The 13,305-nt window shown below is 52.5% G+C and overlaps 1 protein-coding gene across 1 annotated transcript; it reads left to right on the top strand.

Annotated features, from left to right (window-relative positions):
* On the top strand, positions 1–9,230 carry Sncb (synuclein beta). The gene is made up of 6 exons (XM_027941150.2): positions 1–25; positions 663–792; positions 4,011–4,052; positions 4,252–4,370; positions 8,734–8,823; positions 9,198–9,230. Exons 2-6 carry the CDS (start codon positions 672–674, stop codon positions 9,228–9,230), a joined length of 405 nt encoding a protein of 134 aa, XP_027796951.1. The 5' UTR covers positions 1–25; positions 663–671.
* Positions 9,231–13,305: the final 4,075 nt, after the last annotated feature.

Raw genomic sequence — 13,305 nt, 5'->3', positions numbered from 1 at the left:
ACCCCAGCCCGGGCCCCGCAACCAGGTGAGGCGGCCGCGAGCCGGGGAGTGGAACGGGAATGGAGAGGAGCCTCGGGTGGGATGAGGAAGGATGGACTCTTCACTGGGGCTGGAGATGGGGAACGGGGTGGAAAATGGAGATCGTGCGGCGGTCACCGGTGGGCTGGTGTGGACGTACCCTGGGGGACGGGTCTTCTTCTCTGAAACTGTCTGGGTGGCCGTGGGGACATGCATCCGCGACCGTGTGTGCGGGGGGTCCGTGCGCGTTTGAGCATCTACATGTCCTGAATGTGCACGTGAGCGTGTCCGTGGTATGTGTGTGTGCATGTGACCGTGTCACTCACTGTCTTGTGTGTATAGGCAGGTCCCGAGTCTTCGCGCCGCCGAGCGCAGCATCCCGGTTCCGCGGGGCTGCAGCTTGCAGGGCTCCGGATAACCGAGGCGGTGGCCCCTCCCGCGTCCCCGGGTTTCAAGGACGCTAGGACTCACCGAGGCCCTGAGGCCTCGCACGGGGGACTGGGACGAAGTGGGAGAGGATACGGGACCAGAAGGGCGCCCTGGTCTCAGGGAGGGAGAGGAGGGGGACACCTGCGTCCCTTGGGAGGGGCTGGAGTGAGGATGCGGAGCCAGAGCACCGGTTCCTGTGTGTTCGTCCTCCCCAGGCCGCCAGGATGGACGTGTTCATGAAGGGCCTGTCCATGGCCAAGGAGGGCGTCGTGGCCGCAGCCGAGAAAACCAAGCAGGGGGTCACCGAAGCAGCAGAGAAGACCAAGGAGGGAGTCCTCTACGTCGGTGGGCGAGGGGCGGGGTTTCGGGTGTCCCCCAAGGGGAGGAGGACAGAGTCCTCGGAGGGAGTAGGGGTTCTGGGCAGAGGAATATGAGTCAGCAGATGGGGCGGGTCAGCAGGGGTCACTGGGGACACAGCTTGCCCATTGAAGCCTGGGTCAGTGACAGACCAATGGAGTCAGGGAGTGCCGTGTGATGAAGCGAGGATTCAGCTGAAAATCCAGGGGGCCAATGCAGTGATTAAATCAGAGAAAGCAGAGAGCCTCCTTTTTCTTATTCTTGTTTGTTATTGATAACAAGCTACCTGGTGTTGAACCCCTACTCTAGGCCAAGCACTGTGTGAAATAACATAAGACCCTATACCTCATTTAACACTCCCAGCCCATTCCACTGATGGGGAAACTGGGGCTCCCGGCTATCTAATTATCTTGCCCAAGGTCACAGAACTGGTAAAACCTGAAGCTGGGGTTTGAACCTACTTTGATAGACTGGGAAGCCCCATCCCTCCTCTTTGGACTCTCCTTCCTGTATTAGTATGGGCTCTCTCCACCTGCCTCCAGGGCCAAGTTGCTCTCCAGGCTCCCCCTGCTTCCCAGTGCCTATGGGTTCACCATTGCCATCTCTCCACCTGTCCACCCTCCTTGCAGCTGCCAGATGGAGTCAGGAAAAAGGCCAAGTGCTTAAAATCTTCACCCTAAGTGTAAAAGGAGCTTTAGAGTCATTTGCATAAAGAGAGGAAAGGCTGGAAATTGATGTTTGCTGATTTTCTTAGCCCATATGGTGATTCAGGACTTGCTTGTGGGAAGCAGGTATAATTATCCCCTGTTCAGGCTCAAAGGGGTTGATAATTTGCCCAAGGTCATGGCAGATTTGGATTGTGCTAATCTTAAAACTATTTAGTGACCACCTACTATGTGACAGGCATTGTGTGGATGCTGGGGATTTATTATCTCTTGATGGGGATAAAGAGCATTTCAGTAGTGGAATTTTTGATATCCAAAGGCAGGAATGGGGAATTTTTTTCTTCTTTCAGTACTAGATTGAACCCAAGGGCACTCTATCATTGAACTTCACCCCGACCCTTTCAATTTTTTGAGACAAGGTCTTGCTAAATTACAAAGGCCAGCCTCAAACTTGCTATCCTCTTGCCTCAGCCTCCCAAGTAGCTGGGATTATATACATGTGCTACCACACACCTGGTTAGGTTCATTTTTTGGATAAGATAAAAAGAGGAGATGACATTTGAGCTGAGCCCTTCATAATAAAGAGCCAAGTGGAGAACAGGGGAGGCAGAAAAGGCAAGTGGGATGGTCTGGAAAGCCAAGGGCAGGAAGCAGTGATAGGAGATAAGGTCAAGTTTGTGGATGAGAGTCAGTTCAAGAGAGGACCAAGACACCGTGCATCTTGGAGCACGCCTGTAATCCCAGTGGCTCAGGAGGCTGAGGCAGGAACATTATGAGTTCAAAGCCAGCCTCAGCAATGAGCCCCTAAGCAACTTTTATTTAGAGACTCTGTCTCTAAATAAAATATTAAAAAGGCCTGGGGAGGTGGCCTGGTGGTTAATTGTAAGTGTGGGGAGAGACTGTAAGCAAGAGACTGACATGATCTGACTTCAGATTAGAAAGGCCTCTCAGGCCCCTGGGGATGGAACAAATTACAGGGAAGCCCACTAAGAAGTAGGGTAGCCACCAAATGAGTGTGGCAGTGGCGACGGAGACAAGGAAAAGGCTTGAGCTCTGGCCTCCCTTCTGCCTCTTCCCCAGTCCTTTCACTCCTATTGACCCCTCGCACTATTCTCTCTGCAAATAGACATCCCCCCAAGCCATGCTGCCCTTCTTCTTAGATTGGTAACTTCTGTTCCTCCCCCTGCCCAGAAGCCCACCATGAAGCCCAGTCCTCACACATTAAAGCCTCAGCTCAGCTCCCTGGCACCTGGCATCCCAATGCTCTTCATTATCCTGCCTCAGTTTACCTTTCCAGCTTTGCCTCTCACCATACCCATTGCTCCTAGCATGAGGACTAAATCATGCCTCCCTGAGTCTTGCCTGCATGGTTCCCTGAGCCTGGATCACTCTCTCCAATCTCCTTCCTGAATATCCACCTGTTCATTCATTTCTCAAGGTCCAGGTAGTATCCCCTCCCACTTCACACAACCCCTGGAGGCTGGAGACCCTCTCACCACTACTTGAGGTTCAGAAATTGAACATGCTCTTCTCTTACTTCCTCAGACAGTGAGCCGCTAGCCCACTGCCTGGCTCAGAGCATGTGCAAACCAGGCACTTGTGGGAGGAATGAGGGGTGGGCATGTAGCCCATGTTCTGCATCTCCTGATTCCAGAGGACCTTAGCCCTGAGAACCCGTCTTCCCATGTGGACCCCTGCTCCTCTCCCCACATGCCTCAGCCTGCCCAGATGCCCATTTCTGAATTTATCAGTGGTTGTCTGGGTTGCTAAATTCTCAGCATGAAACACACCCCACTCTCTCCCTGTAGGACCCTTGCAGCAGATCAGGCCTTCTTACCTTTCCCAGTGCCCACCCCCTATTTTGATGTGACCAAGTTGCTACCCTCCTGGGAAGGCACGGCCAGTCACAATATGCATATCACCTTTAGAACCACCCTGCGCCTAAGACTCCCCTTTTTGGCCAGAAGGAGGGCTTTGACCCTTGATAGGAAGAAAGAGTCTAGAAGAAATGGAGTTGGAGGCAGTGGAACATGAGCAGTCTTACATCAGGGGTACCAGGGACACTTTTCAAAACTCATAGTCCCCCAGCTCCACCTGCCTCCATCTTGGGCTAAAATATTTACAGAACAGAGTGGGTAGCAGGAGTTTTAGAGTCAGAAAGGCCCATAGGACTCAGTCACTTATTGGTTACAGGGCCCTGACTAAATTCGTTCCCATCTTGTGAAATAGGGACAACAGCATCCCCCTCCCAGGGCTAGGGAGAGTAATGCATGAAAGGGTGCAAGTCACATGCTTTCCACAGTGCTGGCACTCAACCAACATCCCCTGGGAAGGTGGTGGAAGTGAGGTGGGACTGGGAAACCTGAGAAAGTAGGTATGGAGGGCTCAGTGTGGTTAGCATGGGGGAAATGGGGACCCAAGAAAGCAAATAGTGGGATGGCGGTACTCTCTATCACCTGGGTCCCCCTGTCCACCATGTGCTCTGCTGGCTTCTGTTTTCTCATTGAGACTCCTTAAATGTGTTCTTTTTCCTCCCTGCAGGAAGCAAGACCCGAGAGGGGGTGGTACAAGGTGTGGCCTCAGGTACCCATCCAGCTCTGGCACAGCCCCTTCCCTCACCCAGCCTGTGATCTGGCTGGGGTACAGAGGGCAGGAGGGGACTCCCAAAGCTTCCGTGAGGGGTGCTCCCTGGGAAGGGCATGCCCTGGGATATTGTGTGGGGACATCTATGCCTCCTTCACCCTGGCCCCCAAATCCCTTCCTCACCCCCTCCCTGCTCCAGTGGCTGAGAAAACCAAGGAGCAGGCATCACATCTGGGAGGAGCTGTGTTCTCTGGGGCTGGGAACATCGCAGCAGCCACAGGCCTGGTGAAGAAGGAGGAGTTCCCCACGGACCTGAAGGTGAGTGATCCTCCCTCCCCCCGCCCCCCTCTCTCTCTTTCTCTTTCTCTCTCACACACACAAGGCACACAAATAAACCTGCCACCATGTTCCCCTTTGCCCCTGCTAACCTGGGGAACAAGTGTCTTTGTCTCCTGTTCTGTAAGACTACACTAGGCTCAGCTAGGAATGAAGTCCGAAGGTCTACATGGGTGCACTGCATCCATGGATGTAGCTGGCTGGGTGTCCCCTGCTTGCCAGTGTGATCCAGACCACTTCTGGCTACATCTGCCTGGGCCACTGACTGTTCATTCATTTCTTTTCATGGAACAAAAATCCATGGAATTGTTCTAGAGGTTCCCATGTGAAAGGGTTCCTCCATTTGTGCAGCTGATGTTGTAGCAGGAGAAGACAGTAAAACCCAAGTCCATAAATAAGGTGATTTCAGACAGGATAAGTGCTATGAAGAAAAGACAACATGGATGGCACATGCCTGTAATCCCAACAGTTCAGCAGGCTGAGATAGAAGGATCACAAGTTCAAGGCCAGCCTCAGCAACCTAGTGAGGCCCTAAGCAACTTAGTGAGAACCTGTCTTGAAATAATGGATGTAGCTCATGGTAAACTGACCCTGGTTAAATCCCCAGTACCTCCACAAGGAAAAAGAAAAGATGATGTGGGTGATGATATAGAGTCAAGAGAAGAGAGGGCTACTTGAGGAGGGACGATATCTTCTCAATATCTCTGAGAAGATGACGTTTGAGCTGGCACCCAAGGGAGGAGAAAGAAGATGTGCAGGAATTATATTTCAGGCAGATAGAAGCAGTGAGGCAAGTGTGAGCCATGATGGCGTCAGAGTGGTATGACCTGTCTGTCACACATTTGTGCACATATGCTTCCTCAGTAGAGTGGTGGTGGCTACTCGTGTATGAATGGAGACAGAAGACTTCATTAAGACACCCCATAAGGAAAGAGTGGTGAGCTCCTGAGCCCCGTGGAACTGGGTTCAAATCCCAGATCCACTACTTCCAGGCTCTGTGGCCCTGGATGGGTCCTATCATATCTCTGAGCCTCATTATCTGCCTGCAACATGGAAAACAAACCCAATAGTACTCTTAGGTAAATTTGGGATAATATAGATCAGAGATTCTTAAACTCAAACATGCACAGAATCATAGGAGGCCAGATGAAAATACATAGGGTTGGCCCCATCTCTAGAATTTCTGGTTCAGTAGATCTGAGGTGGGGCCCGAGAATTTGCCCTTGATGCTGATGCTACAGTTTTAAGGACCACACTTTGAGAACCATTGAGATAAAGAGAGCCTGGCTTCCATACAGCAAGTGCCCAGTCATGGTCAGGTAAACAGTGGCTGTCTACCTGCAGGAGATCATGGCATCACAGGTGTGCAGAGAAGTGTGCCCATGACAGTGTGCCCTGTGGTCCTAACCACGTGTATACCTACATCCCTCCTGTGGGTGCCCCTGTGTATCTGTGGCTGTAGGCGTCAGGCTCTTTGTTCAGTGTTGGGCTGGGTGATCAGTATGTATTCTGTGACCATACCCATCGGGCTAGGGAGACCCCATACACCCCCGACTCCAGACGTTTTGCACAGTTGGTTCCTTCCTCTGTTAGAAGTCTGGGTCTTAGCTCAGAAGTTCAAGTTTCAAGTTCTTTCTCTGCATTTACCAGCTGTAAATGGGAACTCATGTCCCATTTCCAATAATTATGTTAGCACTAATTGCTCCCATTCATTGATCACTAGACATTAACACGGAGTGACTTACCAAATCTTCACCATGTCCCTTTGAGGAAGGTACCAAACTAGCCCATTTTATAGCTGGAGGAACTGAGACTCAGAAAGGTGAAGGGACTTGCCCAACATCCCAGTTCCTGCCCACTTCCTTTATGAGGTGGTTGGGAGGATACGCTCAGGTGCTGGCCCAGGACCAGGGTGTGTGCTGGGTGCTGAGGTGCAGAGAGAGGCAGATGGGGGCCTGACCTGTTGGCCTCTAGGCTTTTTGTGAAAGGTCTTTGCCCAGAATCATCTCTCCAGCCACCTTTCTCCCACTGGTGTCTGTGAACACATCAAGGTTGCTTTCTCAGGGAGGTGAAGATCAGGGTCATGATCCAAACAGCAACTCTTTGAGGCTCCCTGGGGTGGGGGAACCTGTTTAAGCTCAGGGTCAGCATTTCTGAGTCTCCAGCTTCCAACATGCTTTTCCTACGTGACCATGAAGTCCTCGCCGTATTCCTTCAAGGCACACGGCATCCTCCTTCCCACCCCAGGCTGCTGTGATGAGAGGTGAAATGACTTGTCTAATTCCAAATCGCTAGTGAGGCCAGGCTGGGATGTGTTTTTATGTGACTGGGGCAGGGGGTACAGGGGATCAAAACCTGGGCCTCACTAATGCTGAACACATATGCTCTACCACTGAGCTAAACCCCCAGCCCTTAAATGACTTTTTATTGAAGAACAACATACATGCAGCTCCATGAAATTTTCAGAAAAGGAATGTCCCCATAATGATCAGCAGCCAGCTCAAGACACAGAATATCAGCACCCCCAGCCCCTCCTATTGTACTCCCTTCCAAGTCCCTACCCCTACGGCCGAGACTAGGGTGAGGCAAGGGAGGTGTGGGGGCACTCACACATAGGGTCTCCTTTGCAGGATTCTGGGAGCGAGTGCCTCCCTAACACTCACCCTATGCACCTCACTTTCTTACCCCAGTCCTGGCCCTACCTAACCCCCTCCAGGGGTTCACACTTCCTGACTTCTGTCACCACAAATTAGTTGTGGTGTTTTTAAACTCCACTTCAGTATCATAAAGTGCATGCTCTTCTGTATCTGGCTTCTTTCATTCAACGAGAAGTTCTTGAGATCCAGCCCTGCTCTTAGAGGTGCCGTCATTCTTCATTCATTCTTTTTTTTTTTTTTTTTTTTTTGAGGGAGGCAGGTACCAGGGATTGAACTCAGGGTCACTCAACCACTGAGCCACATCCCCAGCCCTATTTTGTATTTTATTTAGACACAGAGCCTCACTGAGTTGCTCAGTGCCTCGATGTTGCTGAGGCTGGCTTTGAACACAAGATCCTTCTGCCTTAGCCTCCCAAGCCACTGGGATTACAGGCGTGTGCCACCATGCCTGGCTCATTCTTCATTCTTGTTGTGTACTATTCCACTGTGTGATTGGACCACAGTGTACATATCCATTCTGCTGTTTGTTACACATTTTGGTTGTTTCCAAACAATGTGCTCAAGCTGGCTCTTTCTTTTTTTCTTTCTTTCTCTCTCTCTCTTTCTTTCTTTCGTGTGTGTGCTGATTGGGATAGAACCCAGGGCCTTGTGCATGTGAGGCAAGCACTCTACCAACTGAGGATATCCCCAGCCCTGGTATTTTTAACACTGTAGTTTTCACCTGGATTCTTTCTGGTCAGAGCTGGGTAACTTGGGGCAAACTAACATTTCCCTACCTCCTGGGCCTTGGTATACCCATCTCTACAATAGGAAGAATAAGCCAGGTCAGGATCTAAAACCTCATATACTCACAGGGTCCACCTAAACAGGTACTAGAAAGGAGTGAAGCCACCTAGATAGTGCTAGAGCAATTAGAGTGCCAACATCTCAGGGCCAACTGAGGGTCCCAGCTGTGTGCTAGCCCACATAGGGTTTTGTAAAGCCACGCAGGTTCCCTCAGTTGTTGTGTGTGCACATACATGTACTCACCTGCAGGAGGCCAGCCATGTGCCTAGCAGCCCCCCACATGCATTCCCGCTGGTCTGTGCCCATCTGGGCAGCAGATGCAGGGGGGAGGGGAGAGTCTTAGCTCACACATCCAAGCAACACCATGAGCTGTTGCTTCCAGCTTATCTTAAAATAGCAACAGCGAAGAAATCAGGCCACGCTTGGCCCTGGGGGAGGGATGATGGAAGGTGGCAGGGGAATGGCTCAGAGCCCCTACTTAGCCCTGTCCCTGAGTCTCCATCTCCCTTCCACCCTGGAGGGGAGTCTCCAGGGTTCTGTCTGAGTTCCCCATCTGGCTCAGAGCCAGACACAAAGGAGCTAGGGGTAAATGGGTGACTTGGTGTGCTGTCTATCCCCCTACCCCACCCAGTCCAAATGATAGATATGGAAGAGGCTGCCAAGTGCTGGAGGGAGGGGTGCAGAGAGTCTAGCACCCCCTCCACACTCTCAGCTTCAAGCCATGATTTGAAGGGATTTCACCCTTCACACCTCCACCCTACTTCTAAGTTGCTCCAAATAAACAATTTAATTAAAAATTCTCCTTGCACTGCCAACCCCACGTAGCCTTCCCCATTCTTCCAGCATAGGATTTTAGGGGTCTCCTGGCTGCCCTCACCAGCCCTACCCTTTTCTGCCCTCAGCCAGAGGAAGTGGCCCAAGAAGCTGCTGAGGAGCCGCTGATTGAGCCCCTGATGGAGCCAGAGGGGGAGAATTATGAGGAACCACCTCAGGTGAGGGGGTGATAGGGTCAGGCGGGGCCTTGGGCATCCAGGATGATTGCTGCCATCCCTAACTGGGGTGGGTGGTTACTGGCATGATAAGGTTGGGCCAGGGGGCTTCAGCCTTTGCCTCTTTTAGAACCCAGGCTGCAGGAGGTGGGAGCAGGGAGGGGAGGTCAGATGGGGCCTAGCATTGAGCTCCAGGCAACCCCTGCCTAGGACTACCCAGTTATCCCCTACTTGGGGTTCCTCCCTTGGCCAGGGGGAGGCGCATGCATTGTTCCTCCTCGAGGGGTGGGGATCTGGGGGCCAAAGTTTGGCCACTTGGTCTCCAACCCCTTCTCCCATTTGCTCTTCTCTACTCCACCCCCAACTCTCTGATGCAGGAGGAATATCAGGAGTATGAGCCAGAGGCGTAAGGGTCCAGAACGGCCCCCCACCAGCAGCACAATTCTTTCCTTGTCCCTGCCCGCCCCCCAGAACCAGGGCTGTCCCTCTACCCCGTCCCCCAAAACACGAGATCTTCCTTCTGCTCTGAGGAGCCCTCTCAGAGCCTGTGTTTGTGTCTGTCTGTCTGTCCTACCTGCCCGCGTCCAACCCTGGGGCGTGAACCCGGCTGGGGCTGGGGCTGCAGCTGTGGCTGAGAGTCTCTCCTCACCAGTGTTGCCCCTTCCTGCCCCTCCCGTCTGGTGTCTGCGTGGATGTCGCATGTTTTATGTATTTTTAAACAAAAATAGGAAAGCGACCGCTCCTCTCCCACCCTGAAAGAGGCTCTCCGAGGGACCTCTGGGCAACCCCAGAGCACCCCACCCTACTCCCACATCACACCAAGAACTTTTTTTTTTTTTTTTTAAAACCAAAACCAGGAGCCAGGCTGTGCCATGCCCCCTCCCCCAGCCGGCCCGGTCCGAGCGCGGGCGTCATGTGTTGTGATTGTGGCATGGAAAGTCCCCCACCCCACCGTGTGAGCGTGTCCCGGGCGGGCAGGCGCGGCCGCCCCCCCCCCCCCCCCGTGTGTCCATGAATAAAGCCAATCTGTCTATAGCCAGCGCCGCAAGGGCAGGGTTGGGCTGGGAGTTGGGGGGGGGGGGGCAGAGGCAGATGGGCTTCAGATTGCCAGGCTGCTCTTCACTCGGTGGAGTCTAGTACGCTTAGCCCACGAAGCTGACCACCTGAGACCTTGGCTTCTCCGTCTCCCGCCCGTGACCTGGCCGGGGAAAGGGGACCCCACAGGTCTGAGACAAGCAGTGGACTGTGAGATAGGAAAGTGGTTTGGGGCGCCACCTGCTGCGCTGTAAAGAGCTTTCTGAGGTGAGGGGTCAAGGGGAGCTCCACGCCGCAGAGGCAGCGCGGGTGCGCGGATGCGCACGCTCGCGCAGACCAGCGTGCACGTGCCCGGTGCCTGCACTGAACCCGAGAGTACGAACCCTAGGCAGCCGCACGTGGAGACACGCGTGTGCTCTCGCAGCTGGATACGAGCCACGCAGAAACCTTCGGAAACCAGCAGCGCAGACACAGAGACATGTTAATGCGCACACAGCCCTGCTCTCACCTGCCCAAAGCAGAAAAACAAAAACAAAATCCCTAAGCAGGCGGGAAAGAGCCATTGTCCCCCAGAAGGGGACAGAGCTCCGGTCTCCATCCCTCCTAGAAGGGCGCCTGAAAATTTTGAGGTTTCAGCTGAAGAGTGCGAGCCTCGATAGAAATGTAGGAAAGCGGTCCGGGAGCCCTCGCCGGTCACGACCGGCACTAGGGGGCCCCAAACACCGCCTCAGAGTGAAATAGAAGGGGATGGAGATACCGCGGGTTCTGCGCAGAGGCTCCGCCCCCGCCAGCACGAAAGCCCAGTCTTTATTGGCGCAAAAACTGCCGTTCCTAGGCCTCGCCCCCATCCGTGCATCGCCCCTGCCCTCTTTTGCTGTACAGGCCCCACCGCGTCCTGCAGAGGCTCCACCCCCAGCGTGCGGGAGCCCGCTCGGCTTTGCCGCAGAGGCCCGCAACCTTGACTGCGCACCCCGCCCATTTTTATGCTTTGGTAGATCCCTGTTTCTAGCCGAAGCCCAAGCCTTACCCTCCAGCTGCAAAACTGCAAGCTTGATTTATTCAATAAGTCCGAAGTATTAGCGTCTCTTCCTACCTGAGTTATTGCAGGCGAGAGGCGAAGTCAAACCTGGGAAGGTCATGAAGCTGGAGACCAGTCTGCTCCCGTCACCTTGGTCTGCTATGTAGGGGTCTTTATGCCCTGAGGCAGGAGGCATCTGACAGACGGAGGGTGTGTGTGTGTGTGTGTGTGTGTGTAGAACAAACTGGTGGCCTTGGATTTTGTGATTCTCGTGAGGGTGCAAGGAGGAGCTCAAATCCCTTTGGGCTGAATTAAGACATTACTTACAACCCACAGTCCTAGGGGATTGCAAACTTGTGGCCCTTGGTTCAATTTGGCCTCTAGTTATGTTTAATTTGCTAGCACAAGGTTTTAAACTTTAAAAATTTGAGTATCTGCTGGGCACGGTGGTGTGCCTGTAATGTCAGAGACTAGAGAGGCTGAGGCAGGAGGATTGAAAGTTCTAGGCCAGCTTCAGCAATTTAGCAAGACCCTAAGCAACTTAGTGAGGCCCCGTCTCAAAAAATGAAAAGAACTGGGGATGTAGATCATTGGTTAAGCGCCCCTGGTCAATCCCCTGTACCAATAAATAAATAGATAGATAGATAGATAGATAGATAGATAGATAGAAAGAAAGAATATCTTTGGGTTGAGCACACCTTTTCCATTTTGCCATAGTCCTTTCCTTATTGTATTACTCCTATCCTCTATTTTCATGATCAGCTTGGCCTCTAAAGAAGTTTGCAACCTCTGATCCAGTGACCAGCACCTGATCCCCATTTTTAGATGACAAAACCGTATTCACCATCTGGTCTGTGGGGAAATTTATTCCTCATTCCCGGGCGCCAACCCCTACCTACACCTGGTCCTACTGAGAATGGTTCTGCTCAGAGACCAATGTTCTCGTCTGCCAGGGTTACTTTAAATGCATTCCAGGCACAAGTCCAGAAGCATCAGCAGAGGATGCCAGGCCCGTGTCAGAAGGCAGTCCTGGCTGTGTGTGTATGTGTGTGTGAGCCCACACAGATCATGGTCTCCTCTCATGTGACAGGCACAAAATCATTTCCCAAGGGCCCAGGCATGTGGTCCTTAACTCCATTAATTTCACTTGAAGCCAGCTTCAAGGCTTCTTTGTTATTTGCCCCAATTTGTGAATGAGGAAATGGAGCTCAAAGAGGTAAAACCACATGTCCTGGTCATCTTGCTGGGAAGTGGCAAAAGAAATATTGAGCCCCAAACCTGAATCCAAAGCCTAACACCTTTCCAAAATGGGCTTTCTTTGGCTTTGTGGAGAAACAAACAAATTAAAACCAATAGGAAAATGCAGAGAAGCAGCAATGTGGAGATTACAGACACTTGTGCAATGTCATGGAACCCAGGAGCAACACTGTGTGAGTTAGTGGGGTGTTCACACTTACAACTGAGATATGGACATGCATTTGCACTATGTCTGTATCTGTGTTCGTGTGTGTACATGGATGTTGCCCGTGTGTGCTGAGTTCATTTATTCTTCCAATAGTGTGTTTACACACTTGTTCTCCTCTTAGAAGTGAGGAACTTCAGGGAATAGCCCTGCAGGTCAATGCTCTGACAATTCACCTCCCAGAGATCACAAAACAATCAACAAGATAATTTCTAGTTTTATGAAGCACATAAAAGGGAGCCATGTGATAGAAAGTTACAGGGAGGGGGCGATGGCAACACTAAAACAAGGTGGCTGGGTCAGGTGTCTGAGGAGGTGAGGTGGAGCTAAAACCTGAATGAAAAGAGGTGGTTTGGGCACAGCCAGCATTGCACACCAGAGAAAGTGCCCACCCCTGTGCCTGGGCATGTGCATAGAGGGAGTGTGGTCAGCAAGGCTCACCCTGCCAGGCCTCCAGATATCTGAGATCCTGCACCAGCCCCACCCCTCCTGGCCTGTGCCGTCTCCTCCTTTGCCTGGGCCGTCTCCTCCTTTGCCTGGGCCGTCTCCTCCTTTGCCTGGGCTCTTTCCCGCATCCAGACAAGCTGCCCTCAACCGTGCCTGATGAAATGCTTCCATCTTCTGAGCTTTCCTACTCCTCTGACCAGAAGTACATTCTGCTCAGCTGTGCACACAGAGTCCCCCTTCCCACCCACATCAGCCCTCTCTGGACCCTTGCTGGGCAGCTAAGCAGAAAATAATGGGGGGCTGGGGGTCATCCCTGCATCCCTGCCATTGTCTGTCTTCCCCCGTCTCCCCACCCCCATCCCCCAGTAATGCGGCTTCCCGGCTTTCTCTGGAACTTTATTTTTGTTTTCTCCCTTCCCTATTTATAGCTCTCTCCCCTCCGAACCATCCCTGCATCCATTCTGTTGCCTAGAAACGGGCTCTGGGCTGAGGGTGGGGGAAGGCCAGACGGAGCCCAGGCAGG

The sequence above is a fragment of the Marmota flaviventris genome, chromosome 5 (genome assembly GCF_047511675.1).
Source record: "Marmota flaviventris isolate mMarFla1 chromosome 5, mMarFla1.hap1, whole genome shotgun sequence".
NCBI classification, from domain to species: domain Eukaryota; kingdom Metazoa; phylum Chordata; class Mammalia; order Rodentia; family Sciuridae; genus Marmota; species Marmota flaviventris.
Note: the sequence above shows the minus strand (reverse complement) of the source record. Positions and strands in the feature narration are given on the sequence as shown.